Below are 26,687 nucleotides of genomic sequence, written 5' to 3' on the forward strand. Positions count from 1 at the left end.
ACTCCCTGCAGTTCCCCACATTTGTGCTCAAGGTGGCCTCTTTAATTGGACATCCCTATACTTTGATACTTCTCTTTGTGCCCGTGTCCAAATCGGCTGGAACAAAAGAAAGTCCCGACACAGATCCCCGACATGCCACCTACCACAGCTCGACAATCCAAGAGACATCTCTTTACTCCCAGTCTCTGTACTCAGCCTTCGATTGGTCTGCACCACCGAGCTCCCTTTAACAACACGACCCTTAATCTTTACAACACGTCTCTTGTGTGGCACTTTATCAAATGTTATTTGAAAGTCCAAATATATCGAATTCACATTAATCCTTTGCTCTGTTTCCTTTGTCAATAATTTAGACAAAGAATTCAATTAAATTAATCAAGCTTGACCTGCCCTTTACAAATCTGGGCTGACTCTCCCTAATTGACACAAACTTTTCCAAATGCTCACTAGTGTTTCCCAGATTATGGCCCTTCACCAGTTTCCCTACTACGGATAGGAAATGAAAAATAAAAACAGAACTATACAGGTCAGTGCCTGGACAAGTAACGGCAGGTTCATGTTCTGGGAGAAACTCCTTTCTCAGAACGGGCAGCTGATGGTTTAATAACGAGTGTTGCCAACTCCGTTGGACGTATAGGTTTCATCACATGACCTCCCATCCCCTGCCCAGTCAAACTCCCATCCCCATCGCCAATACTTTTATAACTATTAAACAAAAGTGTTCAAAGAAAATGTAAAAATAAAATCGCAATTTGTTTTAAAGCCGCTGTGATTTTTCTCCCAGGTTGCAAGCAGCAGTGACCTGAGATTAATCTTTCATTCCAGTTAATAGATTTTATAATTAATTAGCGAGTTGTAAACTGCTGTACGAGCCACAGAAGACAGATCAGTTCTGAAGCTGTTAAAGTCAGCAGGGTAATATTGCAGAACCGCGCGAGTGTAGCTCGGAGAATCAGTTGTGGAGTCCGATCCATGGAGAGCTCACGAATTTCCAGTGATCTATTTCAGTCACCAGGAAGGCAGGAGCTCCATCGATGTGAACCTGATGTGCTCGATCCACAGGGCCTTGTGTTGCAGCATTTACCTTCATCAGGCCAGAAGGCTGCAGATTGCCCAGGAGGAGGGCAGATTACCAGGGTAAGAGATCCCTGGGCACTCGATTAAAACATAACCCTGGCTAACAGCTAAAACAGCAGAGAGGGGAATGTTGGTGCAAGTGCATTCACCATTCGCATCAGAACAGCGCCAAGCTTATTTCCTGCCCTACTTGTTCCTGCATCTAATAGAAGCTGAGATTGAAGGATTGCTGCTCCTTGCCAGCGCACTGTGAAACAATAATTGTTGCCATGAGGAGCTCCTCTTACTTTGGTCTGGAAGCTGTTGGTTGGAGAGGGGGAGGGTGAACACGGTTTGCACCCTTAGTTTGCGTTCTGATGCAGGGTCTCCGGTCGGGAAGCTGACAGTAACCTGGCTGCTGGCAGACGGAGTGGGGATCTGACAGACTCTTCCGGTGAATCCTGGCTTACAGTGGCAGCGGTCCTTTCGCACGCACATTCCTCCATTCTGGCATCGAAGCAAACACAGAACTGGGGGAAAAGAAGTCAAGCAACAGCGTTAGAAGCAAGTTAACTCCCATCAGGAAAATCCAAATCACACTGGAACTGATCCTTTTATTCCCTTGCTTCTCCGGAAGCTGATGACCTTTCCTGGGATACAGTTCCACAGAAACAGACGAACCTCCAATCACTCACTCAGCATCTCCAACATATAGGACCATAGGAACAGGAGGAGGTCATTCAGACCCTCGAGCCTGTTCTGCCATTCAATGAGATCACGGCTGATCCGCGACCTAACTCCATATATCCGCCTTTGGCCCATATCCCTTAATACCTTTGGTTAACAAAAATCTCAATCTCAGATTTAAAATTAACAATTGATCGAGCATCAACTGCCATTTGCAGAAGAGAGTTCCAAACCTCTACAACCCTTTGTGTGTAGAAGTTTTTTCTAATTTCACTCCTGAAAAGTCTGGCTCTGATTTTTAGACTATGTCCCCTGGTCCTAGAATCCCCAACCAGCAGAAATAGTTTCTATCTACCCTATCTGTTCCCCTTAATATCCTGAAAACTTTGATCAAATCACCCCTTAAACCTTCTAAATTCCAGTGAATACAACCCTAATTTGTGTAATTGCCCCTGTAATTGCACATGCCCCTGGGGTATGGAGCCAATAGCCAGGGCTCAGCACACAACCACTGTCCAGTGACTCCTGTTAGAGATTGTGCGTAAATGGAGATCGAGTGAATCAGGATCAAGCTGAGCTGTGATGACTCAGGTCCCACTCTGCCCGAACAGCCTTCAGCACTCGAAGTCTGTGCTCATACATCAAGGAGGGTCGCCACTTAGGAAAGAGACCGGAGGTCACACATGGAACAGCACCATCAGCACAGCCTCAATCAACCTCAGCACTGAGGGACGAAGGGAAGAAAATTGAACTTTACACCGTCCTTTACAATTCACCAATAAAATAGTCAGTTGTTAATTGCAAATTGACTTGGCTGTGTAAAGGGGAAGCACCTTCTCTGTATCCAGGTGAATTACTACCAGTTAAACCTGTTGTGTATGTACCTTTAAGGGAATAACTGGTCTCAGACTGCAGTACCGGCAGTGACCACCCCTGTATAAAAGGCCCTAGCAGGCTTCTGTAGTTTCAGTTTCCAGGTTGTCTCCATTCAGTAAAGACTTGTTATAATCAACTCCTGCAGTCCGTGTCTCAATTATACACGGACATAATACTGGCGACGAGCAGATACGAACTTACCTACAATCTGCACCACCTCATGGGGATCCATCCCTGAAGTGAAGTTATCAGAGGTCGAGGCCAGAAGGAAGAAAGAAGCAGTAGAAACGGGCGTCGACCGTGGGCATCCGCCTCTGAGTCAGTGGAGTTGAAGATTTGCGGGAGAGGCTGTCGAGAGCGGGGCTTGGTTATCCTGTCGATGGTGCTTCAGCTAATCGGGCTGGTGGCAGGTAGTACACTGATCCTTCCTGGGCTGCGGCGGTCTAGAGTTCGAGCGGGTGGCTTGCAACGGGGCCGAGCAGCGTTGTCGGGAAGAGGAGAGAGAGGGTGGAGCACACTGGGCGCGGCCGGTGCTACGAAGCCGGGCAGCGTACAGACCCGAGAAGAGGGAGGCAAGAGTCCCGCAGGGTTGTTCCGACGACGGGGAAATAATTTTTTTTTAAATTAAACGCGCAGAAAGCCGCGAGGAGCTGCAGTTTGCCACGGAAACCGCGGAGAGCGGCGTTAGCAGCAGCGCGGGGGGGAAGTGCGCGAAGACCATAGGGCATCGCCATCAAGGCATAAAACGCCAGCAACAGCGGAGAAGACAAAAGCGCGGGAGGCGCCATTTTGTTAAATTGGGGAAGAAGGCAAAGCGCGGGAGGCGCCATCTTAGATTTTCAAGATGCCAAAGACTGGCGATATCACTGCCTTCGATAATGCAATAGAAGACTGGACCACGTATGTGGAAAGAGTCGAGGTATATTGCGAGGCAAACGAAATAGCCGATGAGAAAAAGGCATCGGTATTGCTAAATTTAATGGGCGCAAGAACGTACGGCCTATTGCGGGACCTGATTACTCCAGCCAAACCGAAGGCGAAGAGTTTTAACGAAATTGTTGCTATCCTACAGGAACACCTAAATCCTACACCGCTGCTGATAGCAGAAAGATTTAAATTCCACAGGAGAAATCAGCATAAAAATGAGAGTAATGCTGATTACCTTACGGAACTACGCAAGCTATCAAAGCACTGCCAGTTCGGAGCAGGACTGGCAGATACCTTACGGGACAAATTTGTCTGTGGAGTCCTGAGTGAAGGAACCCAGAAGAGATTACTCTCAGAGAAAGAGCTGACGCTAGTTAAGGCTTTCAGCGTGGCAGTATCGTATGCAGCAGCAGCAAGGGGAGCTGCGGAAATACAACAAAAGCCACAGGAATACGGCACCCACGAAATGACACGGGGATTTGCAAAATGTTATCGCTGCGGCAGAACAAACCATGATCAGAAGGACTGCTGGTCCAAGGACAAAATATGCAGGCAATGCGGAAAGATGGGACATTGCACGAGTTTGCAGGTCTGGGAAGAAGACCAACGACAACAAAAAGGCTACTAAGGAACCGTACAGGAAAGTACAAAAGATGACGGACAGTAGTTCCGAAGACCAGATGAGCGATAGTGAATCCGGGAACAAGAGACTAAGCTGTCTCAAACTTCACAACGTAATCGCAAAAGAGGATCATCGAACCATTTGGGTCACCCTCACGATAGCAGGGTCCCAAGTCAAAATGGAATTGGATACAGGATCAGCTCTAACCGTCATGAATCGACGAGACTACGAGCGGCTATTCTCACACATACCCTTGAGAGAGACATCCATTGTCTTGAGAACGTATACGGGGCAAAAAGTACACCCCAGAGGAAACATAAGGGTGCCTGTCGAATACAACGGCAAGAAAATACGGAAATTGTATCTCTACATTCTGCAAGATGGTGGACCACCGTTATTGGGACATGAATGGATCAGAAAGATAAGTTTAGACTGGCACTCCATTCAGGCACTGACGGTGGCTGGTAAAAAGGATGACGACGTCACTCCTGGACGATTGTCAACAATCTTAGCTGACGCCAAAGAGGTATTTCAACAAGAACTGGGCACGCTTAAAGGCGTAACCGCCTCGATAAAAATAGAGGAGAATGCAATTCCCAAGTTTTTCAAAGCAAGACCGGTACCATATGCAATTCGCCCAGCCGTCGAGGCAGAGCTGGAGAATCTGGAGAATGCAGGCGTGTTATCTAAGGTAGACTGGAGCGAGTGGGCGACACCCATTGTTCTGGTCATGAAGACAACGTTAAATAATAAGTCTGAGGAGCCAAGGAAGGTTCGCATCTGTGGGGACTTCAAGGTGACTGTGAACCCAATCCTTCACACAATACAATATCCTCTTCCACGGATAGAAGATATCTTCGCCTCACTATCTGAAGGGAAGCGTTTTACAAAAATTGACCTAGCACAAGCATATTTGCAGATGGAGGTTGAAGAATCCTCTAGGAAGTATCTCACTATAAACACTCACAAAGGTCTTTACCAGTATAATCGACTGGTTTTCGGAGTAGCATCAGCTCCGGCGATATGGCAAAGTGCGATGGAACAAGTCCTGCAAGGGATTCCGGGGACTCAGTGTTACTTGGACGACATCCTAGTGACAGGTGAAGATGACAGTGAACACCTTGCCAACCTAGAGCAGGTGCTCACTAGACTACGTGAACATGGGCTACGAGCCAATCGTCCCAAGTGCGAGTTTTTTAAGAAACAGATATCGTATTGTGGCCACGTGATTGATGAAGAGGGGTTGCATAAGTCCCCTGACAAAATTGAAGCAGTAGTTAAGGCTCCAGCGCCTGAAAATGTGTCACAACTGAGGTAATTCCTCGGATTGGTGAATTACTACCATAAGTTTTTGTCCACAATTCTGCACCCACTGAACGCCCTACTACGAACGGGAGTAGCATGGAAATGGAGCGATGAATGTAAGCGGGCCTTTCAGAAGAGTAAGGACCTAATCACTTCAAGAGAAGTATTGGCTCACTACAACCCATCACTACCAATAAGACTGGCGTGTGATGCGTCTCCCTACGGCATTGGGGCGGTACTGTCACATAAATTCCTTGATGGTTCAGAGAGGCCGATAGCTTTTGCGTCACGCTCGTTAACTTCAGCCGAGTGTAACTACGCCCAGATTGACAGAGAGGCCCTCAGCCTGGTGTGAGCGGTGAAGAAGTTCAATCACTACCTGCACGGTCAGAAATTTACTCTACTAACTGATCATCAACCTCTCGTCTCCATTTTCAACCCTCAGAAGGGCGTACCGATAATGACGGCGCAACGGCTACAGAGGTGGTCCCTTTTCCTAGGGGCACACCAATATGACATCGAGTACAAAGGAACTAAACAGCATGGGAATGCTGATGGATTGTCGCGCCTACCGTTGCCGACGGTGGAAGAAGAACTGGCAGTGGATCCAGTGGAGTTATTCCACTCGACTATAGTCGAATGTCTCCCTGTGACGAATGCAAACATAGAAAAGGAAACACGAAATGACCCGACACTCTCCTGGGTCTATGATTTAATGGTGAAGGGATGGCCAGCACATGGCGAACCACTGCTGCCAGCATTCTCGCCGAGAAGAGAACAGCTGTCAGTGTGCAGAGGAACCTTGATGTGTGGATCCAGAGTAGTAATTCCACCCAAATTGAAGGATAGAGTGCTCAATGAGCTTCATGAGGGTCATCTGGGAGGGGTAAAAATGAAGAACTTAGCCAGAGCGTTTCTGTGGTGGCCGGGAATCGATAGAGAAATCGAAGAGATGACCAAGAGCTGTACAGGATGCCAGAAGGTCCAAAACGCCCCACCACAAGCCCCTCTACATCCATGGGAGCGGCCCTCATCTCCATGGCAAAGGGTGCACATTGATTTTGCTGGTCCCTTTATGGACTCAATGTTTTTAATTGCGGTGGATGCACATTCAAAGTGGCCAGAAGTAATAAAAATGTCCTCAACCACCACAGAAAAAACTATCACAGTCTTACGAACCATATTCGCCAGGAATGGGCTGCCTGAACAGATTTGCTCTGACAATGGACCACAGTTTGTGTCTGAAGAGTTCCGGAGGTTCTTAAAGAACAATGGTGTTAAGCATTACACATCCGCCCCATATCATCCAGCCACTAATGGATTGGCCGAGAGGTTTGTTCAAACATTCAAGAAGGCTATCAAGGCAATGTGGAATGAAGATATACCCCTACAACACAAGGTGGATAACTTCTTGTTTGCCGACCGGAATGCGACACATGCGGTTACCAACCAAACTCCAGCCATGATGTTCTTCAATTGAAGACTACGATGACGCTTGGATTTGGTTAAGCCAAACGTCAGAAGAGATGTGGAGAACAGGCAGTTTCAGAATATGAATGAAAGGCCGACCAGGAGTTTTAAGATAGGTCAACCAGTTTTGGCCCGGGACTACCGCACAGAGAAATGGCAGCCAGGAACGATCTGTACACGGCAAGGACCTCTAATGTATACCGTGGACGTTGAAGAGAGCATTGTAAGACGCCATGCTGACCAGATTCTAGTCACTGGAAAACGTCAACTCCACACCATGATCTGATACACCTGGCGATGAAACCGAAGTACCAATTGCATCTACCGCAGAATCGGTGATATTGGAAGCAGACGAACCAAACGACGACATTGATCCCGACTCAACCTTGCCAGAAAAACCTGATACCCCAAAGAGGCGTTATCCAGACAGAATCAGGAAGCCTCCTCAAAGACTGAACTTATAATTGCTTAACTTCAACCAATGTATCTAGCAACTGTAATTGTAATTAGTTATTATTTAGTTGTTAAATGAATGTTATGTACTGTTTATCTAAAAGGGGAGGAATTGTTGTGTATGTACCTTTAAGGGAATAACTGGTCTCAGACTGCAGTACCGGCAGTGACCACCCCTGTATAAAAGGCCCTAGCAGGCTTCTGTAGTTTCAGTTTCCAGGTTGTCTCCATTCAGTAAAGACTTGTTATAATCAACTCCTGCAGTCCGTGTCTCAATTATACACGGACATAATAAAACCTACTTAGATTACAGTTTCTAGCAAGCTACGCAAAAACCTGCACCTGTGTATAGAGCAGTAAGTGAGAGCGCTGTGGAGCAGTAAGCTGGACTTCTCTGAATTACTTTGAGGGACAGACCAGAGATTTTACCTAATCTATGCTGATTTCCCTGCATGGGGCATTAAGGCAAGACCATGATCTGTCCGTTCCAGTGGTTCAGGTGGACGTTAGAGATCCCTTAGCACAATTTGAAGACTACCAGGCAGCTCTCCATGTCTTGGCCAACATCCCATCAACAACCACAATACCCCAACACTCGATACCGATACCCAGCTGCCCAATACCGATACCCCAATACCCAGCTGCCAGATATCCCAATATGGATGCCCCAATACCCGATATCCCAATACCCTATACCGATACCCGATATCCCAATGCACTATACCCCAATAGCCCGACACCCCAGTACCCACTGCCCGATATCCCAATACCCGCTGCCTAATATCCCAATACCGATATCCAGCTGCCCGATATCCCAATACCCTGTACCGATACCCCAGTACCCGCTGCCCGATATCCCAATACCCGCTGCCCGATATCCCAATACCCCAGTCCTACCCGATCTGGCCTAGTCACACTGTGGTTGACTCTGAAAGCTCACAGGGAAGTAGGGACGGGTGGTAAATGTGGCCCTGCCAGCGTTGCCTGCCCACATCCCAAAACAAATAAGAAAAATAGCAAATATTAATACAAATACAAATACTCAGGGAAAACTTTGACCAATAACCACTTTCCTTCCGCTTACTGCCTGAACTGGGTTTGAACTTGGGTCCCACAGGTGAGAGGAGGTGAAGAGACCCAGTGCAGTGCACAGGATGATGCGGGGGCGGGGGGAGCATACAGAATTTCTGCAGTTTGAATCGAGGAGACTCCACAGGGTGGCTGATATTTAACAGATGCTGCAGAGATTACGAGAGGGAAAAGTCACACGGTGATTTTTGAATTCTATATTACACATGGACAGATATATATTTAATATGTAGCGAGGGGCGACTGATACAAAACAGGGCAACAGTGAGAAGGTAATAACTCAGTCAGTCACACGCAAAACAACTTGCATCTCTGTACGTGGCACTCACCTCAAACTGAGACCTGCACCAACACAAAAATCACTCGCATCCAGTTCAGGCAGTCCCAATCCAGCTCTGAGTGGGCTCACAGCTCAAAACTGCCCCCAACTCAACGGCAAAGTGGCACTAAATTTGCAAACTCCTTTAGTAAAGCCGCAAGATGGCAGGTGTGAGAAATGGAAGAATGTGGGACCAGTGAAGTAGGGGTGTGCCATTCTGAGGGTGGGGCTGAGGCAGGAGGATGGGGCAGGGGACAGTGCGCTCCACTATTACAACATGAGGGAATGGCAACAGATATTGGCAGCCCTGGGGACCCCGGTCTCAACAGTGTAGAGGGAGCTTTACTCTGTATCTAACCTGTGATGTACCTGCCCTGGGAGTGTTTGATGGGACAGTGTAGAGGGAGCTTTACTCTGTATCTAACCCATGCTGTACCTGTCCTGGGAGTGTTTGATGGGACAGTGTAGAGGGAGCTTTACTGTGTGTCTAACCCGTGCTGTACCTGTCCTGGGAGTGTTTGATGGCACAGTGTAGAGGGAGCTTTACTGTGTGTCTAACCCGTGCTGTACCTGCCCTGGGAGTGTTTGATGGGACAGTGTAGAGGGAGCTTTACTCTGTATCTAACCCATGCTGTACCTGCCCTGGGAGTGTTTGATGGGACAGTGCAGAGGGAGCTTTACTGTGTGTCTAACCCGTGCTGTACCTGCCCTGGGAGTGTTTGATGGGACAGTGAAGAGGGAGCTTTACTCTGTATCTAACCCGTGCTGTACCTGCCCTGGGAGTGTTTGATGGGACAGTGTAGAGGGAGCTTTACTCTGTATCTAACCCGTGCTGTACCTGCCCTGGGAGTGTTTGATGGGACAGTGTAGAGGGAGCTTTACTCTGTATCTAACCCGTGCTGTACCTGCCCTGGGAGTGTTTGATGGGACAGTGTAGAGGGAGCTTTACTCTATATCTAACCCGTGCTGTACCTGCCCTGGGAGTGTTTGATGGGACAGTGTAGAGGGAGCTTTACTCTGTATCTAACCCATGCTGTACCTGCCCTGGGAGTGTTTGATGGGACAGTGTAGAGGGAGCTTTACTCTATATCTAAACCGTGCTGTACCTGCCTGGATTGTTTGATGGGACAGTGTAGAGGGAGCTTTACTCTGTATCTAACCCCGTGCTGCACCTGCCCTGGGAGTGTTTGATGGGACAGTGCAGAGGGAGCTTTACTCTGTATCTAACCCCTTGCTGCACCTGCCCTGGGAGTGTTTGATGGGACAGTGTAGAGGGAGCTTTACTCTGTATCTAACCCGTGCTGTACCTGCCCTGGGAGTGTTTGATGGGACAGTGCAGAGGGAGCTTTACTCTGTATCTAACCCATGCTGTACCTGCCCTGGGAGTGTTTGATGGGACAGTGTAGAGGGAGCTTTACTCTGTATCTAACCCATGCTGTACCTGTCCTGGGAGTGTTTGATGGGACAGTGTAGAGGGAGCTTTACTGTGTGTCTAACCCGTGCTGTACCTGCCCTGGGAGTGTTTGATGGGACAGTGTAGAGGGAGCTTTACTCTGTATCTAACCCATGCTGTACCTGCCCTGGGAGTGTTTGATGGGACAGTGTAGAGGGAGCTTTACTGTGTGTCTAACCCGTGCTGTACCTGCCCTGGGAGTGTTTGATGGGACAGTGAAGAGGGAGCTTTACTCTGTATCTAACCCGTGCTGTACCTGCCCTGGGAGTGTTTGATGGGACAGTGTAGAGGGAGCTTTACTCTGTATCTAACCCGTGCTGTACCTGCCCTGGGAGTGTTTGATGGGACAGTGTAGAGGGAGCTTTACTCTGTATCTAACGCGTGCTGTACCTGCCCTGTGAGTGTTTGATGGGACAGTGCAGAGGGAGCTTTACTCTGTATCTAACCCGTGCTGTACCTGCCCTGGGAGTGTTTGATGGGACAGTGCAGAGGGAGCTTTACTCTGTATCTAACCCGTGCTGTACCTGCCCTGGGAGTGTTTGACGGGACAGTGTAGAGGGAGCTTTACTCTGTATCTAACCCGTGCTGTACCTGCCCTGGGAGTGTTTGACGGGACAGTGTAAAGGGAGCTTTACTCTGTATCTAGCCCGTGCTGTACCTGCCCTGGGAGTGTTTGATGGGACAGTGTAGAGGGAGCTTTACTCTGTATCTAACGCGTGCTGTACCTGCCCTGGGAGTGTTTGATGGGACAGTGTAGAGGGAGCTTTACTCTGTATCTAACGCGTGCTGTACCTGCCCTGGGAGTGTTTGATGGGACAGTGCAGAGGGAGCTTTACTCTGTATCTAACCCGCGCTGTACCTGCCCTGGGAGTGTTTGATGGGACAGTGTAGAGGGAGCTTTACTCTGTATCTAACCCGCCCTGTACCTGCCCTGGGAGTGTTTGATGGGACAGTGTAGAGGGAGCTTTACTCTGTATCTAACCCGTGCTGTACCTGCCCTGTGAGTGTTTGATGGGACAGTGCAGAGGGAGCTTTACTCTGTATCTAACCCGTGCTGTTCCTCCCCTGGGAGTGTTTGCTGGGACAGTGTAGAGGGAGCTTTACTCTGTATCTAACCCATGCTGTACCTGTCCTGGGAGTGTTTGATGGGACAGTGTAGAGGGAGCTTTACTGTGTGTCTAACCCGTGCTGTACCTGCCCTGGGAGTGTTTGATGGGACAGTGTAGAGGGAGCTTTACTCTGTATCTAACCCATGCTGTACCTGCCCTGGGAGTGTTTGATGGGACAGTGTAGAGGGAGCTTTACTGTGTGTCTAACCCGTGCTGTACCTGCCCTGGGAGTGTTTGATGGGACAGTGAAGAGGGAGCTTTACTCTGTATCTAACCCGTGCTGTACCTGCCCTGGGAGTGTTTGATGGGACAGTGTAGAGGGAGCTTTACTCTGTATCTAACCCGTGCTGTACCTGCCCTGGGAGTGTTTGATGGGACAGTGTAGAGGGAGCTTTACTCTGTATCTAACCCGTGCTATACCTGCCCTGGGAGTGTTTGATGGGACAGTGTAGAGGGAGCTTTACTCTATATCTAACCCGTGCTGTACCTGCCCTGGGAGTGTTTGATGGGACAGTGTAGAGGGAGCTTTACTCTGTATCTAACCCATGCTGTACCTGCCCTGGGAGTGTTTGATGGGACAGTGTAGAGGGAGCTTTACTCTATATCTAAACCGTGCTGTACCTGCCTGGATTGTTTAATGGGACAGTGTAGAGGGAGCTTTACTCTGTATCTAACCCCGTGCTGCACCTGCCCTGGGAGTGTTTGATGGGACAGTGTAGAGGGAGCTTTACTCTGTATCTAACCCCTTGCTGCACCTGCCCTGGGAGTGTTTGATGGGACAGTGTAGAGGGAGCTTTACTCTGTATCTAACCCGTGCTGTACCTGCCCTGGGAGTGTTTGATGGGACAGTGTAGAGGGAGCTTTACTCTGTATCTAACCCATGCTGTACCTGCCCTGGGAGTGTTTGATGGGACAGTGTAGAGGGAGCTTTACTCTGTATCTAACGCGTGCTGTACCTGCCCTGTGAGTGTTTGATGGGACAGTGCAGAGGGAGCTTTACTCTGTATCTAACCCGTGCTGTACCTGCCCTGGGAGTGTTTGATGGGACAGTGTAGAGGGAGCTTTACTCTGTATCTAACCCGCCCTGTACCTGCCCTGGGAGTGTTTGATGGGACAGTGTAGAGGGAGCTTTACTCTGTATCTAACCCGTGCTGTACCTGCCCTGTGAGTGTTTGATGGGACAGTGCAGAGGGAGCTTTACTCTGTATCTAACCCGTGCTGTTCCTCCCCTGGGAGTGTTTGCTGGGACAGTGTAGAGGGAGCTTTACTCTGTATCTAACCCATGCTGTACCTGTCCTGGGAGTGTTTGATGGGACAGTGTAGAGGGAGCTTTACTGTGTGTCTAACCCGTGCTGTACCTGCCCTGGGAGTGTTTGATGGGACAGTGTAGAGGGAGCTTTACTCTGTATCTAACCCATGCTGTACCTGCCCTGGGAGTGTTTGATGGGACAGTGTAGAGGGAGCTTTACTGTGTGTCTAACCCGTGCTGTACCTGCCCTGGGAGTGTTTGATGGGACAGTGAAGAGGGAGCTTTACTCTGTATCTAACCCGTGCTGTACCTGCCCTGGGAGTGTTTGATGGGACAGTGTAGAGGGAGCTTTACTCTGTATCTAACCCGTGCTGTACCTGCCCTGGGAGTGTTTGATGGGACAGTGTAGAGGGAGCTTTACTCTGTATCTAACCCGTGCTATACCTGCCCTGGGAGTGTTTGATGGGACAGTGTAGAGGGAGCTTTACTCTATATCTAACCCGTGCTGTACCTGCCCTGGGAGTGTTTGATGGGACAGTGTAGAGGGAGCTTTACTCTGTATCTAACCCATGCTGTACCTGCCCTGGGAGTGTTTGATGGGACAGTGTAGAGGGAGCTTTACTCTATATCTAAACCGTGCTGTACCTGCCTGGATTGTTTAATGGGACAGTGTAGAGGGAGCTTTACTCTGTATCTAACCCCGTGCTGCACCTGCCCTGGGAGTGTTTGATGGGACAGTGTAGAGGGAGCTTTACTCTGTATCTAACCCCTTGCTGCACCTGCCCTGGGAGTGTTTGATGGGACAGTGTAGAGGGAGCTTTACTCTGTATCTAACCCGTGCTGTACCTGCCCTGGGAGTGTTTGATGGGACAGTGTAGAGGGAGCTTTACTCTGTATCTAACCCATGCTGTACCTGCCCTGGGAGTGTTTGATGGGACAGTGTAGAGGGAGCTTTACTCTGTATCTAACGCGTGCTGTACCTGCCCTGTGAGTGTTTGATGGGACAGTGCAGAGGGAGCTTTACTCTGTATCTAACCCGTGCTGTACCTGCCCTGGGAGTGTTTGATGGGACAGTGTAGAGGGAGCTTTACTCTGTATCTAACCCGTGCTGTACCTGCCCTGGGAGTGTTTGATGGGACAGTGCAGAGGGAGCTTGACTCTGTATCTAACCCGTGCTGTTCCTGCCCTGGGAGTGTTTGCTGGGACAGTGTAGAGGGAGCTTTACTCTGTATCTAACCCATGCTGTACCTGTCCTGGGAGTGTTTGATGGGACAGTGTAGAGGGAGCTTTACTGTGTGTCTAACCCGTGCTGTACCTGCCCTGGGAGTGTTTGATGGGACAGTGTAGAGGGAGCTTTACTCTGTATCTAACCCATGCTGTACCTGCCCTGGGAGTGTTTGATGGGACAGTGTAGAGGGAGCTTTACTGTGTGTCTAACCCATGCTGTATCTGCCCTGGGAGTGTTTGATGGGACAGTGTAGAGTGAGGTTTACTCTGTATCTAACCCGTGCTGTACCTGCCCTGGGAGTGTTTGACGGGACAGTGTAGTGGGAGCTTTACTCTGTATCTAACCCGTGCTGTACCTGCCCTGGGAGTGTTTGATGGGACAGTGTAGAGGGAGCTTTACTCTGTATTTAACCCGTGCTGTACCTGCCCTGGGAGTGTTTGATGGGACAGTGTAGAGGGAGCTTTACTCTGTATCTAACGCGTGCTGCACCTGCACTGGGAGTGTTTGATGGGACAGTGTAGAGGGAGCTTTACTCTGTATCTAACCCATGCTGTACCTGCCCTGGGAGTGTTTGATGGGACAGTGTAGAGGGAGCTTTACTCTATATCTAAACCGTGCTGTACCTGCCTGGATTGTTTGATGGGGCAGTGTAGAGGGAGCTTTACTCTGTATCTAACCCCGTGCTGCACCTGCCCTGGGAGTGTTTGATGGGACAGTGTAGAGGGAGCTTTACTCTGTATCTAACGCGTGCTGTACCTGCCCTGGGAGTGTTTGATGGGACAGTGTAGAGGGAGCTTTACTCTGTATCTAACCCGTGCTGTACCTGCCCTGGGAGTGTTTGATGGGACAGTGTAGAGGGAGCTTTACTCTGTATCTAACCCGTGCTGTACCTGCCCTGGGAGTGTTTGATGGGACAGTGTAGAGGGGAGCTTTACTCTGTATCTAACCCGTGCTGTTCCTGCCCTGGGAGTGTTTCATGGGACAGTGTAGAGGGAGCTTTACTCTGTATCTAACCCGTGCTGTACCTGCCCTGGGAGTGTTTGATGGGACAGTGTAGAGGGAGCTTTACTCTGTATCTAACCCGTGCTGTACCTGCCCTGGGAGTGTTTGACGGGACAATGTAGAGGGAACTTTACTCTGTATCTAACCCGTGCTGTACCTGCCCTGGGAGTGTTTGATGGGACAGTGCAGAGGGAGCTTTACTCTGTATCTAACCCGCGCTGTACCTGCCCTGGGAGTGTTTGATGGGACAGTGTAGAGGGAGCTTTACTCTGTATCTAACCCGCGCTGTACCTGCCCTGGGAGTGTTTGATGGGACAGTGTAGAGGGAGCTTTACTCTGTATCTAACCCGTGCTGTACCTGCCCTGGGAGTGTTTGATGGGACAGTGTAGAGGGAGCTTTACTCTGTATCTAACCCATGCTGTACCTGCCCTGGGAGTGTTTGATGGGACAGTGTTGAGGGAGCTTTACTGTGTGTCTAACCCATGCTGTATCTGCCCTGGGAGTGTTTGATGGGACAGTGTAGAGTGAGGTTTACTCTGTATCTAACCCGTGCTGTACCTGCCCTGGGAGTGTTTGACGGGACAGTGTAGTGGGAGCTTTACTCTGTATCTAACCCGTGCTGTACCTGCCCTGGGAGTGTTTGATGGGACAGTGAAGAGGGAGCTTTACTCTGCATCTAACCCGTGCTGTACCTGCCCTGGGAGTGTTTGATGGGACAGTGTAGAGGGAGCTTTACTCTGTATTTAACCCGTGCTGTACCTGCCCTGGGAGTGTTTGATGGGACAGTGTAGAGGGAGCTTTACTCTGTATCTAACGCGTGCTGCACCTGCCCTGGGAGTGTTTGATGGGACAGTGCAGAGGGAGCTTTACTCTGTATCTAACCCGTGCTGTACCTGCCCTGGGAGTGTTTGATGGGACAGTGTAGAGGGAGCTTTACTCTGTATCTAACCCGTGCTGTACCTGCCCTGGGAGTGTTTGATGGGACAGTGTAGAGGGAGCTTTACTCTGTATCTAACCCATGCTGTACCTGCCCTGGGAGTGTTTGATGGGACAGTGTAGAGGGAGCTTTACTCTATATCTAAACCGTGCTGTACCTGCCTGGATTGTTTGATGGGACAGTGTAGAGGGAGCTTTACTCTGTATCTAACCCCGTGCTGCACCTGCCCTGGGAGTGTTTGACGGGACAATGTAGAGGGAACTTTACTCTGTATCTAACCCGTGCTGTAGCTGCCCTGGGAGTGTTTGACGGGACAGTGCAGAGGGAGCTTTACTCTGTATCTAACCCGCGCTGTACCTGCCCTGGGAGTGTTTGATGGGACAGTGTAGAGGGAGCTTTACTCTGTATCTAACCCGCGCTGTACCTGCCCTGGGAGTGTTTGATGGGACAGTGTAGAGGGAGCTTTACTCTGTATCTAACCCATGCTGTACCTGTCCTGGGAGTGTTTGGTGGGACAGTGTAGAGGGAGCTTTACTGTGTGTCTAACCCGTGCTGTACCTGTCCTGGGAGTGTTTGATGGGACAGTGTAGAGGGAGCTTTACTCTGTATCTAACCCATGCTGTACCTGCCCTGGGAGTGTTTGATGGGACAGTGTAGAGGGAGCTTTACTGTGTGTCTAACCCGTGCTGTACCTGCCCTGGGAGTGTTTGATGGGACAGTGAAGAGGGAGCTTTACTCTGTATCTAACCCGTGCTGTACCTGCCCTGGGAGTGTTTGATGGGACAGTGTAGAGGGAGCTTTACTCTGTATCTAACCCGTGCTGTACCTGCCCTGGGAGTGTTTGATGGGACAGTGTAGAGGGAGCTTTACTCTGTATCTAACCCGTGCTGTACCTGCCCTGGGAGTGTTTGATGGGACAGTGTAGAGGGAGCTTTACTCTGTATCTAACCCATGCTGTACCTGCCCTGGGAGTGTTTGATGGGACAGTGTCGAGGGAGCTTTACTCTATATCTAAACCGTGCTGTACCTGCCTGGATTGTTTGATGGGACAGTGTAGAGGGAGCTTTACTCTGTATCTAACCCATGCTGTACCTGCCCTGGGAGTGTTTGATGGGACAGTGTAGAGGGAGCTTTACTGTGTGTCTAACCCATGCTGTATCTGCCCTGGGAGTGTTTGATGGGACAGTGTAGAGTGAGGTTTACTCTGTATCTAACCCGTGCTGTACCTGCCCTGGGAGTGTTTGACGGGACAGTGTAGTGGGAGCTTTACTCTGTATCTAACCCGTGCTGTACCTGCCCTGGGAGTGTTTGATGGGACAGTGAAGAGGGAGCTTTACTCTGTATCTAACCCGTGCTGTACCTGCCCTGGGAGTGTTTGATGGGACAGTGTAGAGGGAGCTTTACTCTGTATCTAACCCGTGCTGTACCTGCCCTGGGAGTGTTTGATGGGACAGTGTAGAGGGAGCTTTACTCTGTATCTAACCCCGTGCTGCACCTGCCCTGGGAGTGTTTGATGGGACAGTGTAGAGGGAGCTTTACTCTGTATCTAACCCCTTGCTGCACCTGCCCTGGGAGTGTTTGATGGGACAGTGTAGAGGGAGCTTTACTCTGTATCTAACGCGTGCTGTACCTGCCCTGGGAGTGTTTGATGGGACAGTGTAGAGGGAGCTTTACTCTGTATCTAACCCGTGCTGTACCTGCCCTGGGAGTGTTTGATGGGACAGTGTAGAGGGAGCTTTACTCTGTATCTAACCCGTGCTGTACCTGCCCTGGGAGTGTTTGATGGGACAGTGTCGAGGGGAGCTTTACTCTGTATCTAACCCGTGCTGTTCCTGCCCTGGGAGTGTTTGATGGGACAGTGTAGAGGGAGCTTTACTCTGTATCTAACCCGTGCTGTACCTGCCCTGGGAGTGTTTGATGGGACAGTGTAGAGGGAGCTTTACTCTGTATCTAACCCGTGCTGTACCTGCCCTGGGAGTGTTTGACGGGACAATGTAGAGGGAACTTTACTCTGTATCTAACCCGTGCTGTACCTGCCCTGGGAGTGTTTGATGGGACAGTGTAGAGGGAGCTTTACTCTGTATCTAACCCGTGCTGTACCTGCCCTGGGAGTGTTTGATGGGACAGTGTAGAGGGAGCTTTACTCTGTATCTAACCCGTGCTGTACCTGCCCTGGGAGTGTTTGATAGGACAGTGTAGAGGGAGCTTTACTCTGTATCTAACCCGTGCTGTACCTGCCCTGGGAGTGTTTGATAGGACAGTGTAGAGGGAGCTTTACTCTGTATCTAACCCGTGCTGTACCTGCCCTGGGAGTGTTTGATAGGACAGTGTAGAGGGAGCTTTACTCTGTATCTAACCCGTGCTGTACCTGCCCTGGGAGTGTTTGATAGGACAGTGTAGAGGGAGCTTTACTCTGTATCTAACCCGTGCTGTACCTGCCCTGGGAGTGTTTGACGGGACAGTGTAGAGGGAGCTTTACTCTGTATCTAACCTGTGATGTGCCTGTTCTGATAGCTTGGTCCATAATTTATGATCATTTGCATAAAAATGTTTCTGGAGACTTCCATTCTAGTTCCCAACTGCCTCATTTTTAACCTGTCAGGCTATGTTTGAACTCTACACCACAATGAACAAGTGAAAAGCATCTGAAGTCAGTGTTGAAAGCCAAATAATTACTGCAAATAATACCAGGGATGGGAAGTTATAATTATGAAGGCAAGCTTGAAGAACTGAGGGTTAAGGGGTCGTCTAATAGAAGTTTTCAGAATTACGCGAGTTTCTCTGAGGGTTGATTGTGAAAGATGACTTTCACTGATTGGTTAAGAAGGGAAACAGACTGAGGCTTATCACTGCAAGAACAAAGTGGAAGTTAGAATATGTTCACACAGAAAATGCTTTACCACAACGGGTTATCGAGATATAATTTTAAAGGGAATTGGATAAGTGTTTGAAAAGGAAGAATATAAAAGAGCATGGAAATGGAATTGGAAAGAGCTGTAGCGTGGCAGCACGGACCCAGGAACAATGGGCTCTTTCTGTGTTTTAAAGAGGAGGGGGAACTCCTTGATCATCAGCAGGGCGGGGGCCATACTTTGTGAGGTCTGACCACTCTCAATCTACTTGCTGCAGGTTTTAGAACTTGTGCGGTTTGTTAGGTGAGATTCGGGAGGTTTCTTATTTTGTGTACCTGGTGCGGTTTGAATGTGGAGCATTGTAATTTGGGAAGAATGCATTAAATTGTGATTAATTGCAGGAAATTGAATCAGGGCTGTGTGCTGCAAATAGGCCTTTTAAACCCAAGGTATATTTAAATTCTAACCCTTGTCCAACCACAATTTCTTATTTTTCTGGGGAACAGATTAAAGAGGCTGTCCAGGAGCGAGCCCTGGGACCAGCAAGGGGCAGCTGGCCATGACATTCACTTCAGGAAGGCTTTCAATACTTAGGCATTGATGTACTAAAAAGGAATACAACTTGATTGTATGTACACAGACTTTAAATCAGCTGGGTTAATTGATGTTTGCCTGAACACAGCTAGATCAGAGTGTGATGAAGCCTCGGCCATGCAGACCCTTTACCACTGACCACACAATGTCCCTTCTCTGCTGATGAAAGAATGAACGAACTTGCATTTATATAGCGCCTCTCACGACACGGGGGAGAACTCCCCTGCTTTTCTTCGAAAAGTGTCATGGGAGCTATTGCGTCCACCTGAGAGAGCAGACGGGACCTCGGTTTAATGTCTCATCTGAAAGATGGCACCTCCGACAATGCAGCATTCCCTCAGTACTGCACCTCCGACAATGCAGCACTCCCTCAGTACTGCAACTCCGACAGTGCAGCATTCCCTCAGTACTGCACCTCCGACAATGCAGCACTCCCTCAGTACTGCACCTCCGACAATGCAGCACTCCCTCAGTACTGCACCTCTGACAATGCAGCACTCCCTCAGTACTGCACCTCCGACAATGCAGCATTCCCTCAGTACTGCACCTCCGACAATGCAGCACTCCCTCAGTACTGCACCTCCGACAATGCAGCATTCCCTCAGTACTGCACCTCCGACAATGCAGCACTCCCTCAGTACTGCACCTCCGACAATGCAGCACTCCCTCAGTACTGCACCTCCGACAGTGCAGCATTCCCTCAGTACTGCACCTCCGACAATGCAGCACTCCCTCAGTACTGCACCTCCGACAATGCAGCACTCCCTCAGTACTGCACCTCCGACAGTGCAGCACTCCCTCAGTACTGCACCTCCGACAGTGCAGCACTCCCTCAGCACTGCACTGGATGTGTCAGCCTAGACTCTCTGCTCAGGCCTCTGGAGTGGGGCTTGAACCCATGACCTTCTGACTTAGAGGCGAGAGTGCTGCCCACTGAGCCACGGCTGCCAGCTGTTCTAAAGGGCCTGGCTGGTACCTCACTCATGCAGCCATTCTTCCAGCGCTGGCAGAGTATTCAATGGTGGGAGAGGGAACATCACAGGACAACTCAATCCTGCCCTCACCCAACACTCACAGGGTGTGGGCGACAGGGAGTATCTCTGGAAGAGTCAATATACGCCTCGGATTAATCTGCACCACCGGCCTACTCACAATCCAACTGCAAACCAATATTTTCAATTTACTTTTAAACGCAGGCATGCTGGATGATAAAAAGCTTCATTGGGATTGAAGATTTAGAAGGACGCGGGGAGCAATAACTCAGCCATAGAATAGCAGAGCCAGGCTTCCCGACAGACTTAGAGTGGATAGAACAGATGGGGCAGGAGGTGGAAGTGTAGCTCAGGGGGTGCTGGATCTGACCTTACTAAACACTGGGATATAGCCAGGGGTCGTTTCTGTGTCAGCAACAGGCTCTATTGAGGGCAGATTCTTTGACCAACACTAACCTGATTGAATTAAGCGCTGGCTACTTATTGTGAACACAGGGGCAACCTTGACATGAAGTGCTTTGTGTCAGAAAAGTTGAAAATAGCCATGGAATGGTTCCTGGAATCACTGGGGAAGATGCTAAATACCTGCTCCTCTGATTAAGCTGTCACAGACCACATGACCCAGATACCTTTAGACCTCAAGTGCGGTCATCAACCTGAAGTCATTTTCACATTGCAGGTGCACAGCAACATTTCCCTCGTCCCCTCCACCCCAACACAACCTGTAGGAAAGATTCTGAGACTCCCCGCATAGCTCAGAGAGTTTATCATTGAGTGAGGCCCAGGAATGTCTCAGGTCAATCCCAGGCTGTGCCGAGTTCACTGGTTACAGCTCGGAAGTGGAACTCTAACTGGCTTCATTGCCAATGGGCTTGGGAGGGCAAACTGGCTGCTGATTGCTCTTGGACAGAGGCTGGGCAAGGACAGGATCGGACTCAGTTGTAATGTCCTCTCAACAGTCAAATCATCACCTGCTATACTCAACCTCCAGGCTCACAAATGAGATATGGCCATTTGGCTAAGGTGCTGAAAGAGTGCCCAGTGCGCAGCAACCCAGCACTTTCAGGAGTGAAGAAAATTAGCAATGAAAAATAAAGACTTGAAAGACTTGCATTTATACAGCGCCTTTCACAACCACCGGACGTCCCAAAGTGCTTTACAGCCAGTGAAGTACTTTTTGAAATGTAGTCACTGTTGTAATTTAGGAAAGGGAAATAACCTGTTTAAGGAGACAGATTTATCCAAATGGACAATTCCACTGCCAGACGCGTGAGGCAGAGTTAGTATCGAACACAAAGTCCATTATTAAGGAGACAGTAACAGGACATTTGGATAATCATAATTTAATAGGACAAAGTCAGCATGGTTTTATGAAGGGGAAGTCATGTTTGACAAATTTGCTGGACTTCTTTGAGGAAGTAACATATAGGGTGGATAAAGGGGAACCAGTGGACGTAGTGTATTTAGACTTCCAAAAGGCATTTGACAAGGTGCCACACAAAAGATTATTGCTTAAGATAAAAAATCACGGGATTGGGGGTAATATTCTGGCATGGATAGAGGATTGGCTATCTAACAGAAGGCAGAGAGTTGGGATAAATGGTTCATTCTCAGACTGGCAATCAGTAACTAGTGGTGTTCCGCAGGGGTCAGTGCTGGGTCCCCAACTCTTTACAATCTATATTAACGATTTGGAGGAGGGGACCGAGTGTAACATATCAAAGTTTGCAGATGATACTAAGATGGGAGGGAAAGTAGTGAGTGAGGAGGACATAAAAAACCTGCAAGGGGACATCGACAGGCTAAGTAAGTGGGCAGAGATTTGGCAGATGGAATACAATACTGGAAAGTGTGAGGTTATGCACTTTGGCAGGAAAAATCGTAGAGCAAGTTATTATCTTAATGGCAAGAAACTGGAAAGTACTGAAGTACAAAGGGATCTGGGGGTCCTGGTGCACGAAACTCAAAAGGTTAGTATGCAGGTGCAGCAAGTGATTAAGAAGGCCAATGGAATGTTGGCTTTCATTGCTAGGGGAATAGAATATAAAAATAGGGAGGTATTGCTTCAGTTGTACAAGGTATTGGTGAGACCGCACCTGGAATACTGCGTACAGTTTTGGTGTCCATACTTAAGAAAAGACATACTTGCTCTCGAGTCAGTACAAAGAAGGTTCACTCGGTTAATCCCGGGGATGAGGGGATGGACATATGAGGAGAGGTTGAGTAGATTGGGACTCTACTCATTGGAGTTCAGAAGAATGAGAGGCGATCTTATTGAAACATATAAGATTGTGAAGGGGTTGGATCGGGTGGATGCAGGGAAGATGCTCCCGATGATGGGTGAAACTAGAACTAGGGTGCATAGTCTTGGAATAAGGGGCTGCTCTTTCAAAACTGAGATGAGGAGGAACTACTTCACTCAGAGGGTGGTAGGTCCATGGAATATGCTGCCCCAAAAAGCTGTAGAAGCTACATCATTACATAAATTTAAAACAGAAATAGACAGTTTCCTAGAAGTAAAGGGAATTAAGGGTTATGGGGAGCGGGCAGGAATTTGGACATGAGTCTAGGTTCAGATCGGTCATGGCCCTGTGGGTTGCGGAGCGGGCCCAGGGGCCGTGTAGCCTGATCCTGCTCCTATTTCGTGTGTCTAATTCTGTTAGATTCAGGAGATGGTTCTGTGATAGTGGATTGGCGGTTAGAATCAGATCAGCCATGATCTTATTGAATGGTGGAGCAGGCTCGAGGGGCCGATTGGCCTACTCCTGCTCCTATTTCTTATGTTCTTATGTGCCTCTCCCTGTCTGTCAACCCTTCGTCCTGTCTCCTCTTTCCTGCTATGCTTTGTCCTTTATGACCTGGGTTAGTTCCTTTGGGACCACTGCACCTCCTTTTCGTGTTCATATCCTCAGTTTGAGTTCAACTGACAGATTTTGGGGAGTGAAAAACTAATTTGGGGAGTTTTTGACATTCAGCCAGTGACTGAGAGGAGCAAGATAACTCACTCTCACTCCTGAGTGAACTCCAGAAAAATGGCACAGTGAGCAGCACAATGCAACCTAAGATGTGTGAGCACATCAACTTCATCGCCGGCACCAGTGCACGGAAAAACCATCGAACGCCTGGAGTCCTCTTCACAACTCAATCACGGCAGGTACCGACCCCGGGGTCAATGAGCAGGTGAACCCGGGGTCAATGCGCAGGTGGACCCGGGGTCAATGCGCAGGTGGACCCGGGGTCATTGAGCAGGTGGACCCGGGGTCAATGAGCAGGTGGACCCGGGGTCAATGAGCAGGTGGACCCGGGGTCAATGAGCAGGTGGACCCGGGGTCAATGAGCAGGTGGACCCGGGGTCAATGAGCAGGTGGACCCGGGGTCAATGAGCAGGTGGACCCGGGGTCAATGAGCAGGTGGACCCGGGGTCAATGAGCAGGTGGACCCGGGGTCAATGAGCAGGTGGACCCGGGGTCAATGAGCAGGTGGACCCGGGGTCAATGAGCAGGTGGACCCGGGGTCAATGAGCAGGTGGACCCGGGGTCAATGAGCAGGTGGACCCGGGGTCAATGAGCAGGTGGACCCGGGGTCAATGAGCAGGTGGACCCGGGGTCAATGAGCAGGTGGACCCGGGGTCAATGAGCAGGTGGACCCGGGGTCAATGAGCAGGTGGACCCGGGGTCAATGAGGTAAACCCGGGGTCAATGAGGTAAACCCGGGGTCAATGAGCAGGTGAACCCGGGGTCAATGAGGTGAACCCGGGGTCAACGAGCAGGTGAACCCGGGGTCAACGAGCAGGTGAACCCGGAGTCAATGAGCGGGTGAACCCGGGGTCAATGGGGTGAACCCGGGGTCAATGGGGTGAACCCAGGGTCAATGAGCAGGCATGATGCGAATACAATCTGTTTTCCCCCCCAAGACCCTGATGAAAAATTAGATGGAATTACTGGGTTAAATCTTTCGCTTTTCACCTTTACAGGAAAATTTGATTGACAGATTTAAGAAACACCGTCAATCTCCTGCGTCCCTGTCCACGGAGTTAAAATCAAGTTCAGCCTTCAGTGAATCGGGTGGGGTTAGAGTTTGGGGGATAGTTGGAGCAGGGAGTGCTGATGTAATTCAATTCCCATTCTAAAGTCATAGATTGAATCCTTATTTTTGTTTTTCTGTTATAACTTTCTATATCCACACTCATATTGGGAACTCTCCATGTAAACTTGTCACGCTGCAATTACCCCCTCTTGCCACTGGGGGAATGTGCAATTACAGTGTTACACCTTTACACAGGCAATTTCCATCAGCTCCCTCCTCATTGTGGGTCGCTTTCTGCGTGTTAGGCGAGAGCTCTGGGATGTGAAGCAAATAAATGTTTATAGCCGGTGACAGGATTGTGCTCCCAGGTCAGGTCGGACACAGGTTAGACGGAGTGAAACTCGCTCCTCCGCACTGCCCTGCTAATGTGCTGCTAACCACAAGCTCCAGGCACAGCCCTTTTAGCTATTCTCATTCTGTAAACAATCTCTCCCCCCATGGACTCATTGCTCCAGTTTGCTGAACGATTGGCCAAGTGTGCGTCAGAAACATTCCCACTGGGAGAGGCTGGAGCCTGCTCAATCCTTCATCTCAATAATCATTGTTTTTAAAAAGTATAAACTGTTTATACGCTTTTTAAAAGGGCATCACCGCCCAAGGTGCCCACTGTAGCCCGGAATAATATCGGCTACGCACTGTGCAATGCGCCACATTCACAAACATTAAACGGGCTTTAAGCCGCAATATCACCATGACACACAAATGTATCAAGGCAGCACCAACACCGCCATGCCCAGCCACCAAGCAGAGAAGAAACACAACTGCATGCTGTCACTACGGGAGCCGCTGATTAACGTGGAAGCTCAACAGGAGATGTAGAACAAGAGTTAAACTGGTTTCTTAATTGTCGATTGGGGGGAAATTACTTTGCATTAATCGCACTTCCTTCCCTCTCTCGCCACCTTAAAAGAAAGACATTTCCTAAACCGAAAAGAGCGGAGACAATGTCAACAGGAGACCGAACAAATCACTAGTTGAGTCCTAAAGTGCCCGATACACTCTGTGTCCCCGGCAACACCTTAAGTAAGACGTTCAGAATCCTGGGTCTGATCCCAGTGAGTTTCTACTAAATGCGGAGAGTCAGAGAAAATTACATCAGTTGCTTATAGGAACAAATTACTGATTATTTCAACAGGTCTGTAAAAGGCTGGTCTGTAGTCGTCACCCCATGTTTTACTGATCCTTAGTGTTAGTGCTGCAGAGGTGCAGAGAGAAGACTCCCTCCCGCCTGTTCTGAAAAAGGACTTTGCAAAACCTCTAATAAGTTTTAAATTACAGCTCAGCTTAGAAGAAGTGGGAGTGGGGGAGAGAAAGGGACAGGATCTGGAATGAAACACAGAAAAAAATATTCTTCCACACAAGCTACAATGGAAACATTTTTTTTCTCTCATCTGTAAAATAAATCAAATCGCACGGTCCCATCTGCCCAGCCACATGGAGCAAATTACATCGAGAAGCCCACTGAGCTCGGGAAAGCTTCGTAAAACTCCCTTTCCCTCCTCCCGTTTCAAATAGGTTTTCAGTTACTCACACACTCGGAATCCAGTCTTGGCTGTGTCGGAAGGGCTACTGTCGCTGTAAACCGTTGTTATGTTGCCCTTTTTACAGCGGTTCTCGCAGTGTCCAGCCTCACACTTCAGCTTACAGACCGTAGGGGTGAAGAGAACCTTGATCTTCCCAACTTCGGCGATTTGATTAGATGCTGGCGACACGAGCAGCGCGCAACACCAAAGCGCAAGAAGCAGCTCGGAATCCATTGGGGTCCCTGAAGGTTCAGACCCCTGGCCAGTCCAGGGAGGAAACTGAAGCGCAAGCTAACGCAAAGAATATCTTAAAATCTCCACAGGGTTTGTGATCCTTTGTATGGGAGTTTAATTGAATGCAGCATATTGAGTATACACTGGGCAACAATCCAAACATGCACTTTATGAGGGGTAACAGACATCGCAGCCTCTGAGTTAACCCAGTAAAGGTCTTTCCCAGATACACTGCACGGCATAAAAACTCACAACTAGCGACTGGCAGAAGGCAACCGTTCGAAAATTAATATCAGGTTTTATTGTGAAAGTAAATGCTGTTTTGCGAGGTGAGATATAGTCCAGCTTTATCTGAAAGGTGCTGGTTCCAGGCCAAAATACATAACACAGAACTAGACACCACACGGTGGGGAGGGGACGAGAGGAGGAGAGGAGAGGAAGGAGGGGGAGAGGAGGGAGGGGGAGGAGAGGACTGAGGGGGAAGGGAGAGGAGGGGAGGGGGAGAGAAGAGGGGAGGGGGAGAGAGGAGGGGAGGGGGAGAGAGGAGGGGAGGGGGAGAGAGAGAGGGGAGGGGGAGAGAGAGAGGGGAGGGGGAGAGAGAGAGAGGGGAGGGGGAGAGAGAG

General features: G+C 49.3%; 1 protein-coding gene across 1 annotated transcript in view; it reads right to left on the reverse strand.

The window, feature by feature from the left end:
• Window positions 1-26,355, reverse strand: part of LOC147096632 (latent-transforming growth factor beta-binding protein 4-like) — a 103,105-nt gene extending 76,750 nt beyond the window's left edge. The window contains 2 exon segments of the mRNA XM_085973178.1: window positions 1,365-1,586; window positions 25,839-26,355. Coding sequence (XP_085829304.1) covers window positions 1,365-1,586; window positions 25,839-26,064 — 448 coding nt within the window. The 5' untranslated portion in view covers window positions 26,065-26,355.
• Window positions 26,356-26,687: the final 332 nt, after the last annotated feature.

The sequence above is a fragment of the Somniosus microcephalus genome, chromosome 34, assembly GCF_052327205.1.
Source record: "Somniosus microcephalus isolate GS21.2 chromosome 34, FLI_Smic_1.0, whole genome shotgun sequence".
Lineage (NCBI taxonomy): Eukaryota > Metazoa > Chordata > Chondrichthyes > Squaliformes > Somniosidae > Somniosus > Somniosus microcephalus.